The 13680-nt window shown below is 47.5% G+C and overlaps 2 protein-coding genes across 9 annotated transcripts in view; both read right to left on the bottom strand.

Moving 5' to 3' along the window:
- Nucleotides 1-3157, bottom strand: part of PLPP7 (phospholipid phosphatase 7 (inactive)) — a 36157-nt gene extending 33000 nt beyond the window's left edge. For both annotated transcript variants that reach the window (XM_087752796.1, XM_087752797.1), the window contains exons 1-3: nucleotides 3008-3157; nucleotides 1802-2519; nucleotides 63-396 (exon numbers count right to left, since the gene is read on the bottom strand). The gene's annotated coding sequence lies outside the window, so the exon portion shown is untranslated. The remainder of the gene's footprint in view (nucleotides 1-62; nucleotides 397-1801; nucleotides 2520-3007) is intronic.
- A 4216-nt stretch (nucleotides 3158-7373) lies between these two features.
- Nucleotides 7374-13680, bottom strand: part of NUP214 (nucleoporin 214) — a 45250-nt gene continuing 38943 nt past the window's right edge. For all 7 annotated transcript variants that reach the window (XM_087752867.1, XM_087752869.1, XM_087752868.1 and 4 more), the window contains exons 33-36: nucleotides 12793-12964; nucleotides 9172-9314; nucleotides 8290-8314; nucleotides 7374-7595 (exon numbers count right to left, since the gene is read on the bottom strand). In XM_087752867.1, the coding sequence (XP_087608993.1) occupies nucleotides 7562-7595; nucleotides 8290-8314; nucleotides 9172-9314; nucleotides 12793-12964 (374 nt within the window). In that variant the 3' untranslated portion in view covers nucleotides 7374-7561. The remainder of the gene's footprint in view (nucleotides 7596-8289; nucleotides 8315-9171; nucleotides 9315-12792; nucleotides 12965-13680) is intronic.

The following is a 13680-nucleotide window of genomic DNA, read 5'->3' as shown; positions in this document are numbered from 1 at the left end:
CAAAAATCCCAGAGTGGTCCAGGGTGGGAAGCAGTGGGGCGAGCCCTGGCCGAGACACTCACCTGCACCCTCTCCCCCCAGCCAGCAGCAGGGCAGGGGCTGGCAGACACCGTCGAGCACGGCCAGCGCGCCGAGCAGCCTCGCGGGCCATTTGGTTCTCGTTTCCTACCCTTGACATGGAGACGAGCATGGCGAGAGAGGGGCAGCCCCTCGGAGCGTCCAAGAGATTAAGCAGCGATGGGGAGGGGTAGAGCTGCCGAGCCGGCGCGGTGCAGAGCCAGGCTGGGTCCGGCAGCAGGGGGTAAGGCGAGGGCTGCCCGAGCCTCGGCACCGCCGTCCCTCCCTGCCCTGGCTCCTGGCGCAGCAATAAGAATCGTCCTTGGTCTGGCAGAGATACTGTGAAAACAAAACCAAGATGTACCAAGTCTGGACACTTACAGAGATATAAAAAAACAAAACCCTGCTTTTATAACAGACAGAGAAATAAAGTGAAATTTTCAGACATGTCTGCCTGGAGTCGTTTGGGCGGCGGCTGTTTTTAAACGAACAGCTCCACCACCTCTGCACTCACGTTTCAAGGCGGTGATAAACACCCTATTTACCATGAGTGCCTTTTCTCTCCATTTCAGCTCTTACGCTGCATCAGATAGAGTGCGGAGGTTTCTGGTTAAAAATACCAGCCGACATCCTGCATTTTTCATTACCAGGCTGCTGTGCATCTTGTGACGGCAGGACAGGGCCGAGCCGGTTGGCGCAGGCAGCAGCTGAACTTCTGCACAGTTCAGTTTCCTGATGCTGTTTGCTTATTTAGCAAAAGCCTGGTCAGATGTTAGCTGTAAATACCTCATCTGGGGAGAGGCAGCCCCGCGGCCAGGCTCCGGTACCCGGGCAGCAGAGCGCAGCCCTGCCCTTTCTGACCTGGGCAAACAAGAGGTTAAAAGCTGCTGCAGTATACGACTGGGTTTCAAATACCACGCTGTATTCATGTCATTATTTTTCCCCACGTTTTTCATATTTAGGTTCTGCTTGCTTTTCAGTAAAGGCAACTGGCAAAATTCTTTTCAGAGAGCGGGGGTGCCTGGCCAAGTGGCCAGCGCAGCTCCCGTGCTCACCCGTTAATCCGCAGGGCCCAACCCTGGCCCCTTCCAGGTCTGTGCTCCAGCTCCTCTTGCCATGGGCCCATCCCACCACGCGTCCCCTTCCCACCAGCTGTGCCCAAAGACAGGCACAGGTTTGGGGTTTTTTTTTGTTGTTGTTCTTGCAGTAGTTTTGCTGCTCTCTGATCCAGCCTCCAAAGCAGCATCCAGGCTTCTCAAAAAGCAGCAAGGACTTGCTCTGTCTGCTGCAAGATCACGCCACTGCATCGGCTCCCACCCAGCACCCCGGGACCCTCCTGCCCGGTCGGGCTGGAGGAGCCACACCACGCTCGGGGCTTGCCCTGAGCACAGGGGCTGGACCCTGACCTGGGCACCCCCAACAAGGTGCACCTCCCACCGAGGTCTCCCCTTCGCTGGGTCCTGCCCGGGGTGAGCAAGCGCCTGGCACAAGGCCGTTTTGCCCCTTAAAAGGTTGTAGCCAACCTTTGCAGCTCAAGAGCCCTTTGCACGCTGCTGCTGGGCAGCGGGGAGACCTGGTACAAACGGAGGCAGCGGGGAAACCTGGTACAAATCATCCCCAAACCACCGAGGTGTGTGCCCGCGTAAAACACCAACAGCCACACAGGCTGTTCGGGAAGCCCCACCAGCACGTAGCAGCGACACAAACCCAGGCGCAGGAGGGGAAGGGGAGGAATGAAACGTACGGGCGGTCACGGCTCGAGGAAAGGAACGCGCACGGATGGAGCCTGAGCAGAGGAGAGGACAGGTTCGGAGTGGGATTCCTTTCCACGGTGGAAACTCTCCAGCCTCATCTGTTGATAGCAGGTTAAATTTAGATGTCCTAGTTTTGGAGGGAGGGAGGGGTGGAGAGGGGACGCCAGCCAACTCACAGCTGTTTTGGGTGACACCCTGCAAAAGCCGAAAGCACCCGGTCACTTATTGTCTGCACAGAGACATTCGAAAGCCTCCCGGGAAGGATCAGGAGGGCGGTGGGAAGGAGAGCGGCTGCTGAGCCCGGCAGAGCCCAGGCAATGGCGGAGCCCAGTTCTGGTGCTTCAGGTAACACCAACGCCAGTCCGTCATTGCAGTGCGTTGGTGAATGCTGAGGCCAGAAATCAAACTTCACTTTTCTAGAGGTTTTGTCACTTGGCTTTGTGATTTTCTAACCTCGGTTTTAAGCAGGGTGAGGCAACAGTTCTTTCGTTTGAGGAAATACGCCCTGGCCCCCACGGTCCCTGCTCGAAACTTTTTGCAGGGACTTCCCTCTGCTGATGCAAATCAAGTTTTGTTTCCTATTTCTTCTGTCTCACATGTTGTTAAGCTGTTCACGTGCAGCAGCTGCAAACACTCATTTTATTCCTTCACGTTTTCAAGTTTCAAAGCAAAATATTTTTAGCAATGCACTGAAGAGCCTTGAAGCATCTATTAAAAAAAAAATAAAAAATACCGTGTCATGTGTTGCATACACATAGTTCTGACAGAGCTCCTCAAACAATCTGCATCAGGATTTCCAAGGCTGCCTCTAGTAACACCTCTGCACACTGGTTCCCACAAAGCTATCGGGTACAGAGTCATGGAATCATAGAATCGTTAAGGTTGGAAAAGACGCTTAAGATCATCGAGTCCAGCCGTTAACCCAGCACTGCCAAGCCCAGCACTAACCCATGTCCCCTGAGTCCTGGCAACGTGTCCAAACGCAGGAGAGCAGCACTGGAGCGTCAGGTCCGACCCTACCACGATTCATAACTTTGGGGTTGTCCCACATTTCCCCCTCAAAACAGAGTCACAGCTTATTTCACCTCTGACGCAGAAGCCGTTCTGACATGATTTAAGCACAGCGTATTCGAAGCGCTGAAGCTCCTGGCACCTGCAGAGCAGAGCTGCAGAGAGGTTCTGCAAGGAGCACTGACCTGGGAGCGACTCCAGCACCCTGCTCCGAGAGAGGGTGGTGTAAGGGGGGAGACCCGTGCCTTCCAGCGCTGGAACGGGACGCTGCGACGAGGCAGGACTGCAGCCCGCGGCTGCGTGCGCCCAGGAACAGTGCCGCAGCACCAGGGCTGAGCGACAGCCCTGCCGTATTGTTTGAGCAATGCGCTTGCTGACAATACGCAACTTCATTTTTATCTCGTGTTCGGGGAACGGTACGAGTTCAGATACAAGCACTGGCAGCACAAAGTGTGCCCGTCTGTGATAAAGGCGCATACGGAGAAGTCCTGGCTCTGCAGCAGGAGCCAGAGACACGTTTGCAGAGGAGCAGCTTTGTGACCTACTGAAAGTTGCAGAAAAATGAGGTGTGGATGGTGCGAGACAGGGAACATGCTGAGCGTAACTGCGGGGCCCTCGGGGAGCTGGCACAGAAGCCCACGGGCACACGTGGGTGTGCAGAGTTGAAAAACGTGCTGACATATCCAAGCTCATCCCTCGGTGAGGAAGAGCCGGTCTTTTCTCGATGGCTGCAAGACGCTGGGGCCTCGCTGCTGCGAGAGGGCGGAAGGATGGGGCTCGTCTCACCGCTGACTGAGGGCTGCTCATCCCCGCCGAGCTGCGGCTGCCTCTTCCCGGCCCCCGGGGACAAACACGACATTTATCTAGGAACAAAAACTCCCTCGGCACTACCAGACACGCTCATGCCAGCGCCTCACGCAGGATTATTTTTCCTTGTAAGCAATGCGGAAAGCAATGCACAAAGGCAGGACACATGAAAACTAAGAAGGGATAAATAAAATGTCACTTCAGCCTCTGGGCCTGCAGCAGCAGGGACACGTACACGGGCTGACGGGGAGAAGGGAGGCAGCTCTGCGCGGGGCTGCTGGCAAGGGGCAGGGACCAGTGCCGACCACTGCCGCTCTCCCAGTTCTTGGGCAAAGGGGTGGGAGGAGAGGTGGTGCCACCACTCACCTTCGCCTTTCCTCTGCCTCACTCCCAGCTCCCAGCGGCTGGAGCAAGGGTCCGAGATGTTCAGCAGTATGTTTCCAACCTCCCCCATCTCTCACAGGGATCCCACTCATCCCCGAGACTCACCGCACACAAACACGCCACGGCAGCTCGCTGTTGGGGCCGATAAGCCCATCCCGAGCAGGACACTCACGCCAGAAACATGCTCCTCTCCCACGGAGCATCGCCAGGGTTTTGGTCAGGGGCACGTCAGCTCTGCCCCCGGCACCGCTCGTGAGGGATGAAGTGAGCTGAGGGAGGGATATAACCCAGCAGCAGGGGATGAAGTTCAGCCCTGCGATCCCTCCTCGGTTCGGCAGCAGAGGGATGCCTCCAGCGCTCGTCCCCTGGTCGCCTCTCCCCAACACGCCGTGGTGGCACAGAAGGGCTGAGGCCGCTGGGGACAGAGCACCGATGCCCTTCCCTCCCAGGAGATGGATCCGGATGGAGTGGCACAGCCGAGACCACCGGTACCCTGCGAGACACCCGTATTTTGGAATACCAAGCATTATACGGTAAAAACCTTTAAAACAGGAGATTAAATAATTTTTCTTTCTTTTTGTGCCTCTTTGTGACAAAGCTACATTTCGCCCCTTTTCCAGAAAAAGGCTCTTTTCTTTGTTGCTCCTTTAGCCTTGGAGGGAGCAGAAATCCCTGGTCTGGTCTCTCCACGGGTTTGGGGAGACCCTCGCTGTGCCTCGGGCTCCCCCTCTGCCCACCAAGTCTGTACCACCACCGTTAAGGCTCTGCCACAGCACAGCATCACCAGCATTCGGCTTTCCACTGCCTCCAGACCATGGTGTAGTCTCAGGGGAGGGAAAAATGTGTTCTTACATTAGAAATAATTAAAGAATCCACCTTTGATAAAAGCCTGGGAAGATTTCTTCTCATACTGAAGTGGCAGGGGAAAAAAAAAAAAAAAGGCACAACCACATTAGCACAGACAAAATGATAAGCTCCTTCAGAGTAGTCCTGGAACGGCTGCTATTAGTTATTTGAGGATTAACCAGCATGGACAAGATAACTAATGAAACGAGGGCTCCAAGCCCAGCTAGCCCTTGGCTTCTTTACCAGGTCTGCCCAGACAGGGGCTTTCTGTGCTAGTAGCTCTATTCTTTGGTGGACATCTGTCCACAAAAACCTGGACAGAGGCCATGAGATCACAGGCCACCTAACACAGACGACAGACTATAACAGCTTTGGCAACCACCAAGCGAGTGCCACACGCGCTTGCCAAGTCCCTGAGTCATCTAATAAAAATGCAGATTTTTCAAAGTCGACTTTGCTACATTTCGTGCGCGTTCCTGTAGGCTTGTGGTCACGATCAGCCTCTCTACGCTGCTGAGCAGCTCCTCCAGCAGCTACTATGGAAACCAGGAGCAGCACCCGTTTCTCGAGGGCAGATAGTTCAGGGGGTTGGGTTTGCAGCCATGATTTTGGAAGCATTGCAAGAAAATGCGTGTTCAGTCGGGATCTGGATTAATTCTTACGGCCCTTCACTCACAGAGGGTAAAGGAGTTAAACAGGTACCAAGCACCACAGCAGGGACAACCCCCAACTGCTCCCATCGTTCCAAAAAAGAAACTTCACATGGCTCAGCATGCCAACATCGCATTCTTACCAAGCCAATCTTCTCCATAGCAAGAGGTTTATTAGCTATCTGGGGGAGCACAGCTGATACGGCCTTGCTAGGAGGTGTCGCATGCCACAGCCAGGGGAGATTAATGCAAAGAATTTAAGGTCAATGGTTTGGGCCAGCTGCTATTTATAAAGAGGAAGGAAAGCAGAACAGCAGTATCACCTCTAGGCCTTAAGAAATGTCGTATAGTCAAGGAGAACATACTGGGAGGGCACAGTTCAACCTATCTTCAGCTTTTTCTTCCATCTCCAAACTAGCAAATTTCAGAAAATCCCCTCTGTTCCAGCGCTGCGGTCCCAGGATCGCTAGCACTCGCTCGCTTCCCTTAGAGGGGAAGGGAGGTTACGAACAAACCCCTGCCAACAGTGCTGCCTCTAACACGACATGCAGCGCGCCAGAGTGCAGAAATCCAGGGCGTATGCAAAAGCCTTAGAGCCTATAGCCTTGCAAAGCCTCTCCACATCTAAAAGTAAGCCCTCCTTGTACACTAGATTCCCCGTATTTCAGTGGTCTTCCTCTTTAAAGGGAACCTACGTAACGTCATTCCCAGGAACAGAGACAGGGAGGACACTTCCCACATCTAGGACAGGAGTTAGGTCGAACGCTAACTTTTTAGGTTGACTTGAAAAAAGCGATTTCTTCAGGAACTGTTGATAGATACAACTATTTAGTTTATAATACTGGATGTGAAAACAAGCAGTTATCAGCTATTTACAATTCCAAAAGGTGACCACATGCCCACTTGCCAACCAAACCAAAAAATGACAGTCGTCATCGTATTGTGTGGTATTAAAAAAAAAAAAAAAGAAACATTAGAATGTTTCTGCTGAAAATAGAAAAAGCAGAAGTATCCCAGAATGTCCTAATAGGACCAACAAGATAAAACCATCCAATCTGCATGTATTCAACTAATACATAAGTTGTTATTTCAAATGCATTTTTCACAGAGCAACAAAAACCCATTACATCAGAGGTTTCACGGAGGTCAGATGCATCAAATAGAAAAAGTGTTTGTCCAGAATGCCTTCAGGGCATTCTTTAAAACATTTGCTCAGTATGTTCAAGTAGAAACATATGAGAATTTCACAAACGTTATAGACTAAAGCTAAGAGCTACAGGGAAAAAGTACAATCTCATACACGTTAGAAAAAAATGCAGCTGACAGTAGAATCCAACAGCCCAAGCCACAAGCTGCAAAATCACTAATGCCTCTGGACGGAGGGCACTTCTAATTCAAGGGCCAGAAGTTTTCCCTGTCACCTGAGCTGCATTTTCTGAGTTCTGTAAAATTTACAGAAAGGTAAAAATAGGAGAGCTTTTACTTCCCACCTCTTTGCTGAATGTTACTGCCATGGGAACGTGTTCTGCACACTGCCAGTTTCTTCTCGGATAATTTCCTATTTCTCCACTAAGCCTCTGGCTCACACATGACTCAGTTTTAGCACTTCAGCGAGATAAGCATGTGCCCCATCCTATACTTAAAATTAGCAGGGCAAACTTCAGCCCCTTCTTAAGAGCCTAGGATAATCAGTCATTCTCTTCAATGAAAAATGTGCTGGTTTATATCAGGAACCAACTTGAGCTACTCCCTTGTCTAGGCAAGGGATGAACAGCAGAAAGCTAAGTCCAGTACAGGGCTGGTAACCACGGCATACATCTTTCTTCTAGATCCAGGGAGATAAATCCTTCCAACACAAATAACATCAAGGCAGATAAAATAGTTTTAATATAGAGCGAGAACAATAGTTGCATAAAAATAAGCAAAATCTTTTTCTTAAAAAAAAGTCTGAGAACTCGTATTTAAAAGAAAAGCCGTTTGGATATCGATCATGTAGGTGACTCATGAGCGCAGGAGCTGCGGCACAGTTCTACAGGACAGTTCAGGATGCTCTTAGCTCCTCCATCCACTAAATCCAGAGGAAGATCTGTGGAGCAAGAAAAAACCCAAACCAGCAATGAGTGCTAGTCTCCCTCTGGCAGTATTAATTCAGCAGATCTCAAACAACTTCCAGTCTCCCTAGTATCAGAAACTTATTATGAGAACGCATTGGTATTTCCAGCATCTTTTACCCAAGACTGCATCAACACATACTAAGTAGATGTAATTATGCTTATTCTAGAGCCTACTGTCTGGAGATACGCATGCTTTCTCTACTTGACAGGGAAACAAAGTCAAGAAACTTGCTAGAAGTAATCCAGCAAGCCCGTGGCAGAGTGGATAACAGAGGTAACCTCAGATCTTAGTCCCATTCTTTAACGGTAAATAAGCATCTCAATTCAGCCAGAAAGGTACCAATTTATTTCATTCCTTGTTTCAACCTGACAAATGGAGTAGATATTAGATTCACACACACAGCTGGAGCACACACATCATGTGCCTGAGACAGGGAGAAAAAGCACAATCTAACTGAAAATTCTCTCTTATATGAAAGATTAACCTCACTGGAAAGCACACATTCAGAGCCTGGACTTTGAGCTCTATGCAGTGCCACTAAAAAGGAAATCAGAACTAGTATGTTACTTGTTACTTTCAAAGCTTGCTCTTGTAAACCCTTCAACTCTTCTATTCTGGTTCTATTTGTGGTTTTAATGAAGAGTTAGACACAAAATGGTACTTACGTGTTAGATGATCCAAAACCAAACCCTGAAAGAAATGCGAGATTAGAAAAACAATCGTTAAAAGGAAGATAAAATGAATGCATAAGATTTGTAGTAAATGTCCCCTCCCACACACAGATTGAAAAACATTTCTTTCCTGCCTTAGGCCAGGGAAAGAGTGATGGGCAGACAATGAAAGTCAAATCTCCATCTAGAAGAAAAGTGACTTGCCTCGGTTCCTAAGAGGGCTTTGCTTTCACTGCTAATCAGCTAGCTCCATTCATTAGTAGCAACTGCATACAGTGTGCCTGGTTTATTCACCTCTCCATGAAAATAAGCGGGCTGCTTTCTGAAGATGGAGTTTGTGCTTAATGCAAGCCAGCGGTGACAGGCAGACCACCAGTGAACGTATCCTCTCTCAAAGGCTCTGTTCTCAGCCCTGTGTAAATCACTGCAGCTTCACTGAATTACATCAGATAAAAATTTGGCTACTGGTGTCCTAGCTCAGTTTTGCAGTGCATATTCTTTTGACACTAAGTACTTACATACAGATACCCATGCATATGGTACTGAAAAGATATTCATTATTTCTCAATATTTTCCTTTGAGGAGAAAGAACAACTCCACAAAAAGGGGTGAAAAGCAATAATCCGATGAGGTGTGCAGAAGAAGAGTGATTTATTGACATGCCACACAGCAAATCAGTGATGGAATTACGAGATAAGGTCTGAGAAGATGCTACACCCCACCCTGCAGCTCAGTTCTCCAGACCATGGTGCCTTCCCTATAGCAGGACCAGGACCAGGCAGATTTTTGACAGGGAGCTGAGTCGTCACACCTGAGTTCCACAAAAAACTGGAGACACAGGGCCTGTACGGTTCATTGTATTCTAGCTTCTCTTACCTCCTCCACCTGTCCCAAAAGCGGAGAATCCACTGCTTTGCGTGCCGAAACTGGTACCCTGTTGCGACAGCGATCCAAATGTTGGTGTATTTTGATTTGCTAGCGTGCCAAACGACGCTGTATTGTTACTGGTACCACCAAACCTGCAGTTTAAAGAGAAAATTTGTGTTTGCAAGCATCTCACACTGGAAGTTTGTCCCCATACCCGCAATGATAACAGTGCAATCCTTAAGTGAGGATACATCAAAAGAGCGAGTCCGCCCGATATGAATAATTACAATTGTTCATTCTGGAAATGGATTTTCTGGTTTGGGAAAGACTATTGTATATACGAACATCTGTTCAGCTCCCATTCATAACGTACAGCAGGCAGAAAGGCAAATATATTCATGCTTACACAGGATACGTTTTCAAGTGCTTGGAAATACCAGCTCCAGCCATCAAATGGAATATATTAACTCACCTGTGCGTAGTTTTCACCCTTTAAGCTCAAAAGTACAGCATCGTTTCGTTTCACAAACAGGGCAGCAAATACAGAATTGGTCTGAGTGGCTCATGGCCAGAGCACAAAGCAGAGCCCAGATACAGAACCCAGACTCCCAGCTTTCCGGTGGTACCGTACCCATTGCCCATGTCAACAGCCCGCAGATTTCTCAGTCCCCTTCTCTCCCCAGCCCATTTTGAACCACACACCATCCCAGTGCTTTCCTGAAGTTCTGCACCTACCTGGCACTTCTCCCCACTACCTTTGGATTACTTCCCTAATTGCTTTTGGGGACTGAAATAAGAGACACTTTTATATACGGAAATTAGTCTCCTTTCTCTACCCACTCCGTCCAACCAGGCATTGTAGAGCTATCAGCACGACACACTAATGAGACCATGATATGCATTATGGTTCTCTGCTCCCCCCCATACACTTCTCCCAATTCTAAACGTAATAGGTACGCTCAAAAAAGGAGCTCCAAGTGTTTCCCTAACTTAAACTGGGCAAAATGCAGACACAAAATTTTCAAATGACAAGCTCCACTAAAACTCTGCAAGTGCACAATGCTACTAGTGCTAACCCAGCACCAGCCCTCCCCTGAGCAGACAGTTGGCCAGTCAAATAGCGTCCCAGCTTTGCAAGGCTGTGCCTCACGCTAGCTCCTGTTATTTCTGACTTAAAATATGAACTGACAGCACGTTAACCCACCCTTCCATCCATCCAGATCTAGTAGACTTTAAAAAAAAAACCAAACCACCACATCAAAACCTATCTCTCCAGATAAAAGACAATGCTTGTAGCAGCGTGACAAACAATTCACCTGGTAAAGGACATCACCTCTCCTATCCCAGACACTGTCAACTGTACCCACTGCTTCCATATACCGCACTAGATACAATGGGCAGTTCAGTGACTTTGCATCTTTGGCCCTGCTAACCATCCCCTGTGCCTGTGGTTTGGCTCTTGACCCATCTACCTTGCAGACAACTTCAGGTCAGAACCACAAATGTGGTTTTCTCAGGAAGGGCAGAACAGGTTTTGTTGTTCTTTTTGAAAAGCAGCAAGATGGGGTGATGCGTTTTGGAACAAGAGGTTTTTACAGTGCTCTATCTCCTCAGGACTATGCCACCAAACACACAAATCATGTCTACCCAGTGAAAGGAAGTGGAGGTGAAAACAGCGACAAGGAAACTTGTGGTTCAAACTGCTTCTTTCAGTCGCAACTAGAACATCATGCCTGGTGAAAAATGCTAAGCATAGCAGCAGAAGAGAACACCTTAAGCTAGGGATAGATTTTTTTTTTTTTTTTAAACATACAAAAGACATGAGATAGTCATTGCCTGGTAACAATTTAATCAAACCTATGTTGCCCAGATTTTCAGGTCTTTTGTAAAGCTCCTACACAAAACAGAATTGAGAGGCACTTGAGGCTAGTTTATGAAAGCAAAACATTATTTGCTCACAAACAGTTGGAATTGCAGACTTTGAAGAAGTGTAGTGGTTTCTATTTTTTGATACCCCAGTCATTGATCAAGTGATGCAGATTTTTCAGAATTGAAGCAGCAATGAACCACATGTGTTTAAGTTAGCAGTGTGTTCTCAGGAACTTGGAGCTAATACCACACAACGTACTGAGAAGTAACTTCTCTGGATTTAGGATTTTTAAAGTTTCACTTCAAGAGAAAGGCAGAAAGGAAGTCCTGCACAGACGCTACGTTATACTGCAGAATTAAACTGTTGCTCAAAATTTTGTCGTGAGATTTGGATTTTTGTAAAGCTGCCTGGGAATTTTGCACACTCTTTTGATGTTTTTAAAATCAAAATCAAATTCCTCAGGCAACTCTGAAAATATCAGAGTGAGTCTGCACCTTTCTAACAGAGAAGAAATTCTCAAAACTTCCCACAAGTTAAGCCACTGAATTCTTTCTTGAGTCTGCAGACTCCTTATGCAAGCTGTCTGTTTGCATCACCACGCTGTTCGCTCTGAACCCCATTTTACCTTTAAGCTTCCAACACTGTCACTGAGCACATCCAGTGGCAGTACAAAATCCTGCAGCACAACAGCTGAAAGCTGGAACTTAGCAAAATATCAGTTGAGCTGAAGCTAAGTCATCCCCTTCTTTGTGGGGATTTAATTAAGCTGCCTCTGTTTTTACCCTTTCCAAAGGGACTCTCCAGCTGGATGCACCAGAATTCAGGATGTAGCAGAAGAACCTAGCTGAAGCCTCCCACAGCTCAGGGGTGCCCTGGCAGATGGGTATCTGCCTAACCTCATGAGGAATTAACAAGTTACACTTCTGGATGTTCTAATGTGCCTTACGTAAGGGCAGTTCCTCCTGAAACTAAAGACAAACACTTGCGAAATATGTAAACACTAAGATTGGGAAGATATCCTGTTTCCTCTTTTCACTGGAAATTTTTCTTTTTTAATTGGGTCTATTCGGTCTGAATATAATTGTAGCGTGTGAAGGAGAGTTGCTTGCTGGTAGTGCAAGGTTTGAAATTCTGTATTTGCTGAATAAAACAAGGAATAAAGTGCTGTCTACTCCGGTGCCAAGCATAGGCTTAAGGGGTAAAGAAGCAGGTAAAAAACAATCAGTGTGGGATAAATGCAAATCGCTCTGGGAGTGCAGGCTGTTACAAATGTTTCATCCCACCCCTCAAAGGTGACAGACCAGCCTGAATTCTCATTAGTATCTCTAGCCCAAATCTCCCAAGTGGATAAGGTGGCTACACAGAGTCACAGATAACTATATTATTTTCTTTGCTAGGCATAGTTCGTAGGCCTAGATTTGAGCTCATTAAGTGTACACGCAGAAAACACTCCTGCATTCCCTTAGACACTTGCAAGATGACTCACATTCTCCCCTACCCCCCATCTCTAAAGATTCAACATAGTAGTTTCAGCATTAAAATTATAGATCATAAACATAATTTCCTCTGGGGTTAAAGTCTTTGTTTTATGCCTTTAAAAAATAAATGAGAAAAAAAACCAAACAAGCAAACCAAGGACTTAGAGCTTAGCAATCAATCACAGAATACACTCTTCATATTAACGTAGAGGTAACTAAGCGTAATAGTTTCTGTCATGCAAGAATATTGCTTTCCCAAACCCTGGACCCGGGTTGGCTTACCCAAAGCCTCCAGCGCTGGCTGCTGCTGTACCCTCGCCGAACACTTTGCCTCCCGTTGAGCCCAGAGGGCTTGAAAAGGTTGGGGCTGAACCGAATGCTGGCACCCCTCCGAACCCAGGGGATCCCCCAAAAGTGGGAGGGCTGCCAAACACTGGAGCAGCACCGAAGCCACCTGAGCAAAACAGAGGCAAAAGGGACAAGAACATCACATAAACAATAATGCAGAACAAGAAAACCAAAACTAGATTTCCAAGGAGACAATCTCCATAATGGGGCTGTTCATCTTATATGGACACAGCATTATTTATAAAACTAATTGCCACAAAGCTTCCAAACTGCAGGGTATTTTGTTACAAAAGACATGGATAAGAAAAGTGCCTGAATGCATACAAAAAACTGCAACCGAATTAAGAGACTATCCAGAAGAAAACCACATTCTGGGTCTCTTGAGCACAAGATCAACTCAGTTCCCAGAGCTGTGCTTCTGGCAATATATCGTACATGCTTGCACCCTGTGAAGGAATCTCTGCTTGCTGTATATAAAAAGACCAGTATCTTAATTGTGAGATAGCAAGCGTGCACAATAACCAAGTTATAGTAAAAATACATACAAGGGGTGCTAGGCTAATGGTTTTATTATTATTAAAAAAAAGACATATCCATCCTTCACCATAAAGCTAGCACTCTGCACCAGAAAAACAAAAAAAAAGCTTAGCTTATGTAGTCAGTTTTAAAGTAAAGCTCTGCTCATCACCATTTAAACAAGTTACTATCCAAAGGAACTGCATACAACAATGCAGAATGAAAAGTCTCCTGTAAAGGTCAGCTTCGTGAACGTTTGCTGCTGTGGCTTAGTCGCAGGGTTTTACCCTGGCTTCTGACCTAAAG

Source organism: Nipponia nippon, unplaced genomic scaffold, assembly GCF_047370975.1.
Source record: "Nipponia nippon isolate SJK-2023a ecotype South Korea unplaced genomic scaffold, ASM4737097v1 scaffold_16, whole genome shotgun sequence".
Taxonomy (NCBI): domain Eukaryota; kingdom Metazoa; phylum Chordata; class Aves; order Pelecaniformes; family Threskiornithidae; genus Nipponia; species Nipponia nippon.
Note: the sequence above shows the minus strand (reverse complement) of the source record. Positions and strands in the feature narration are given on the sequence as shown.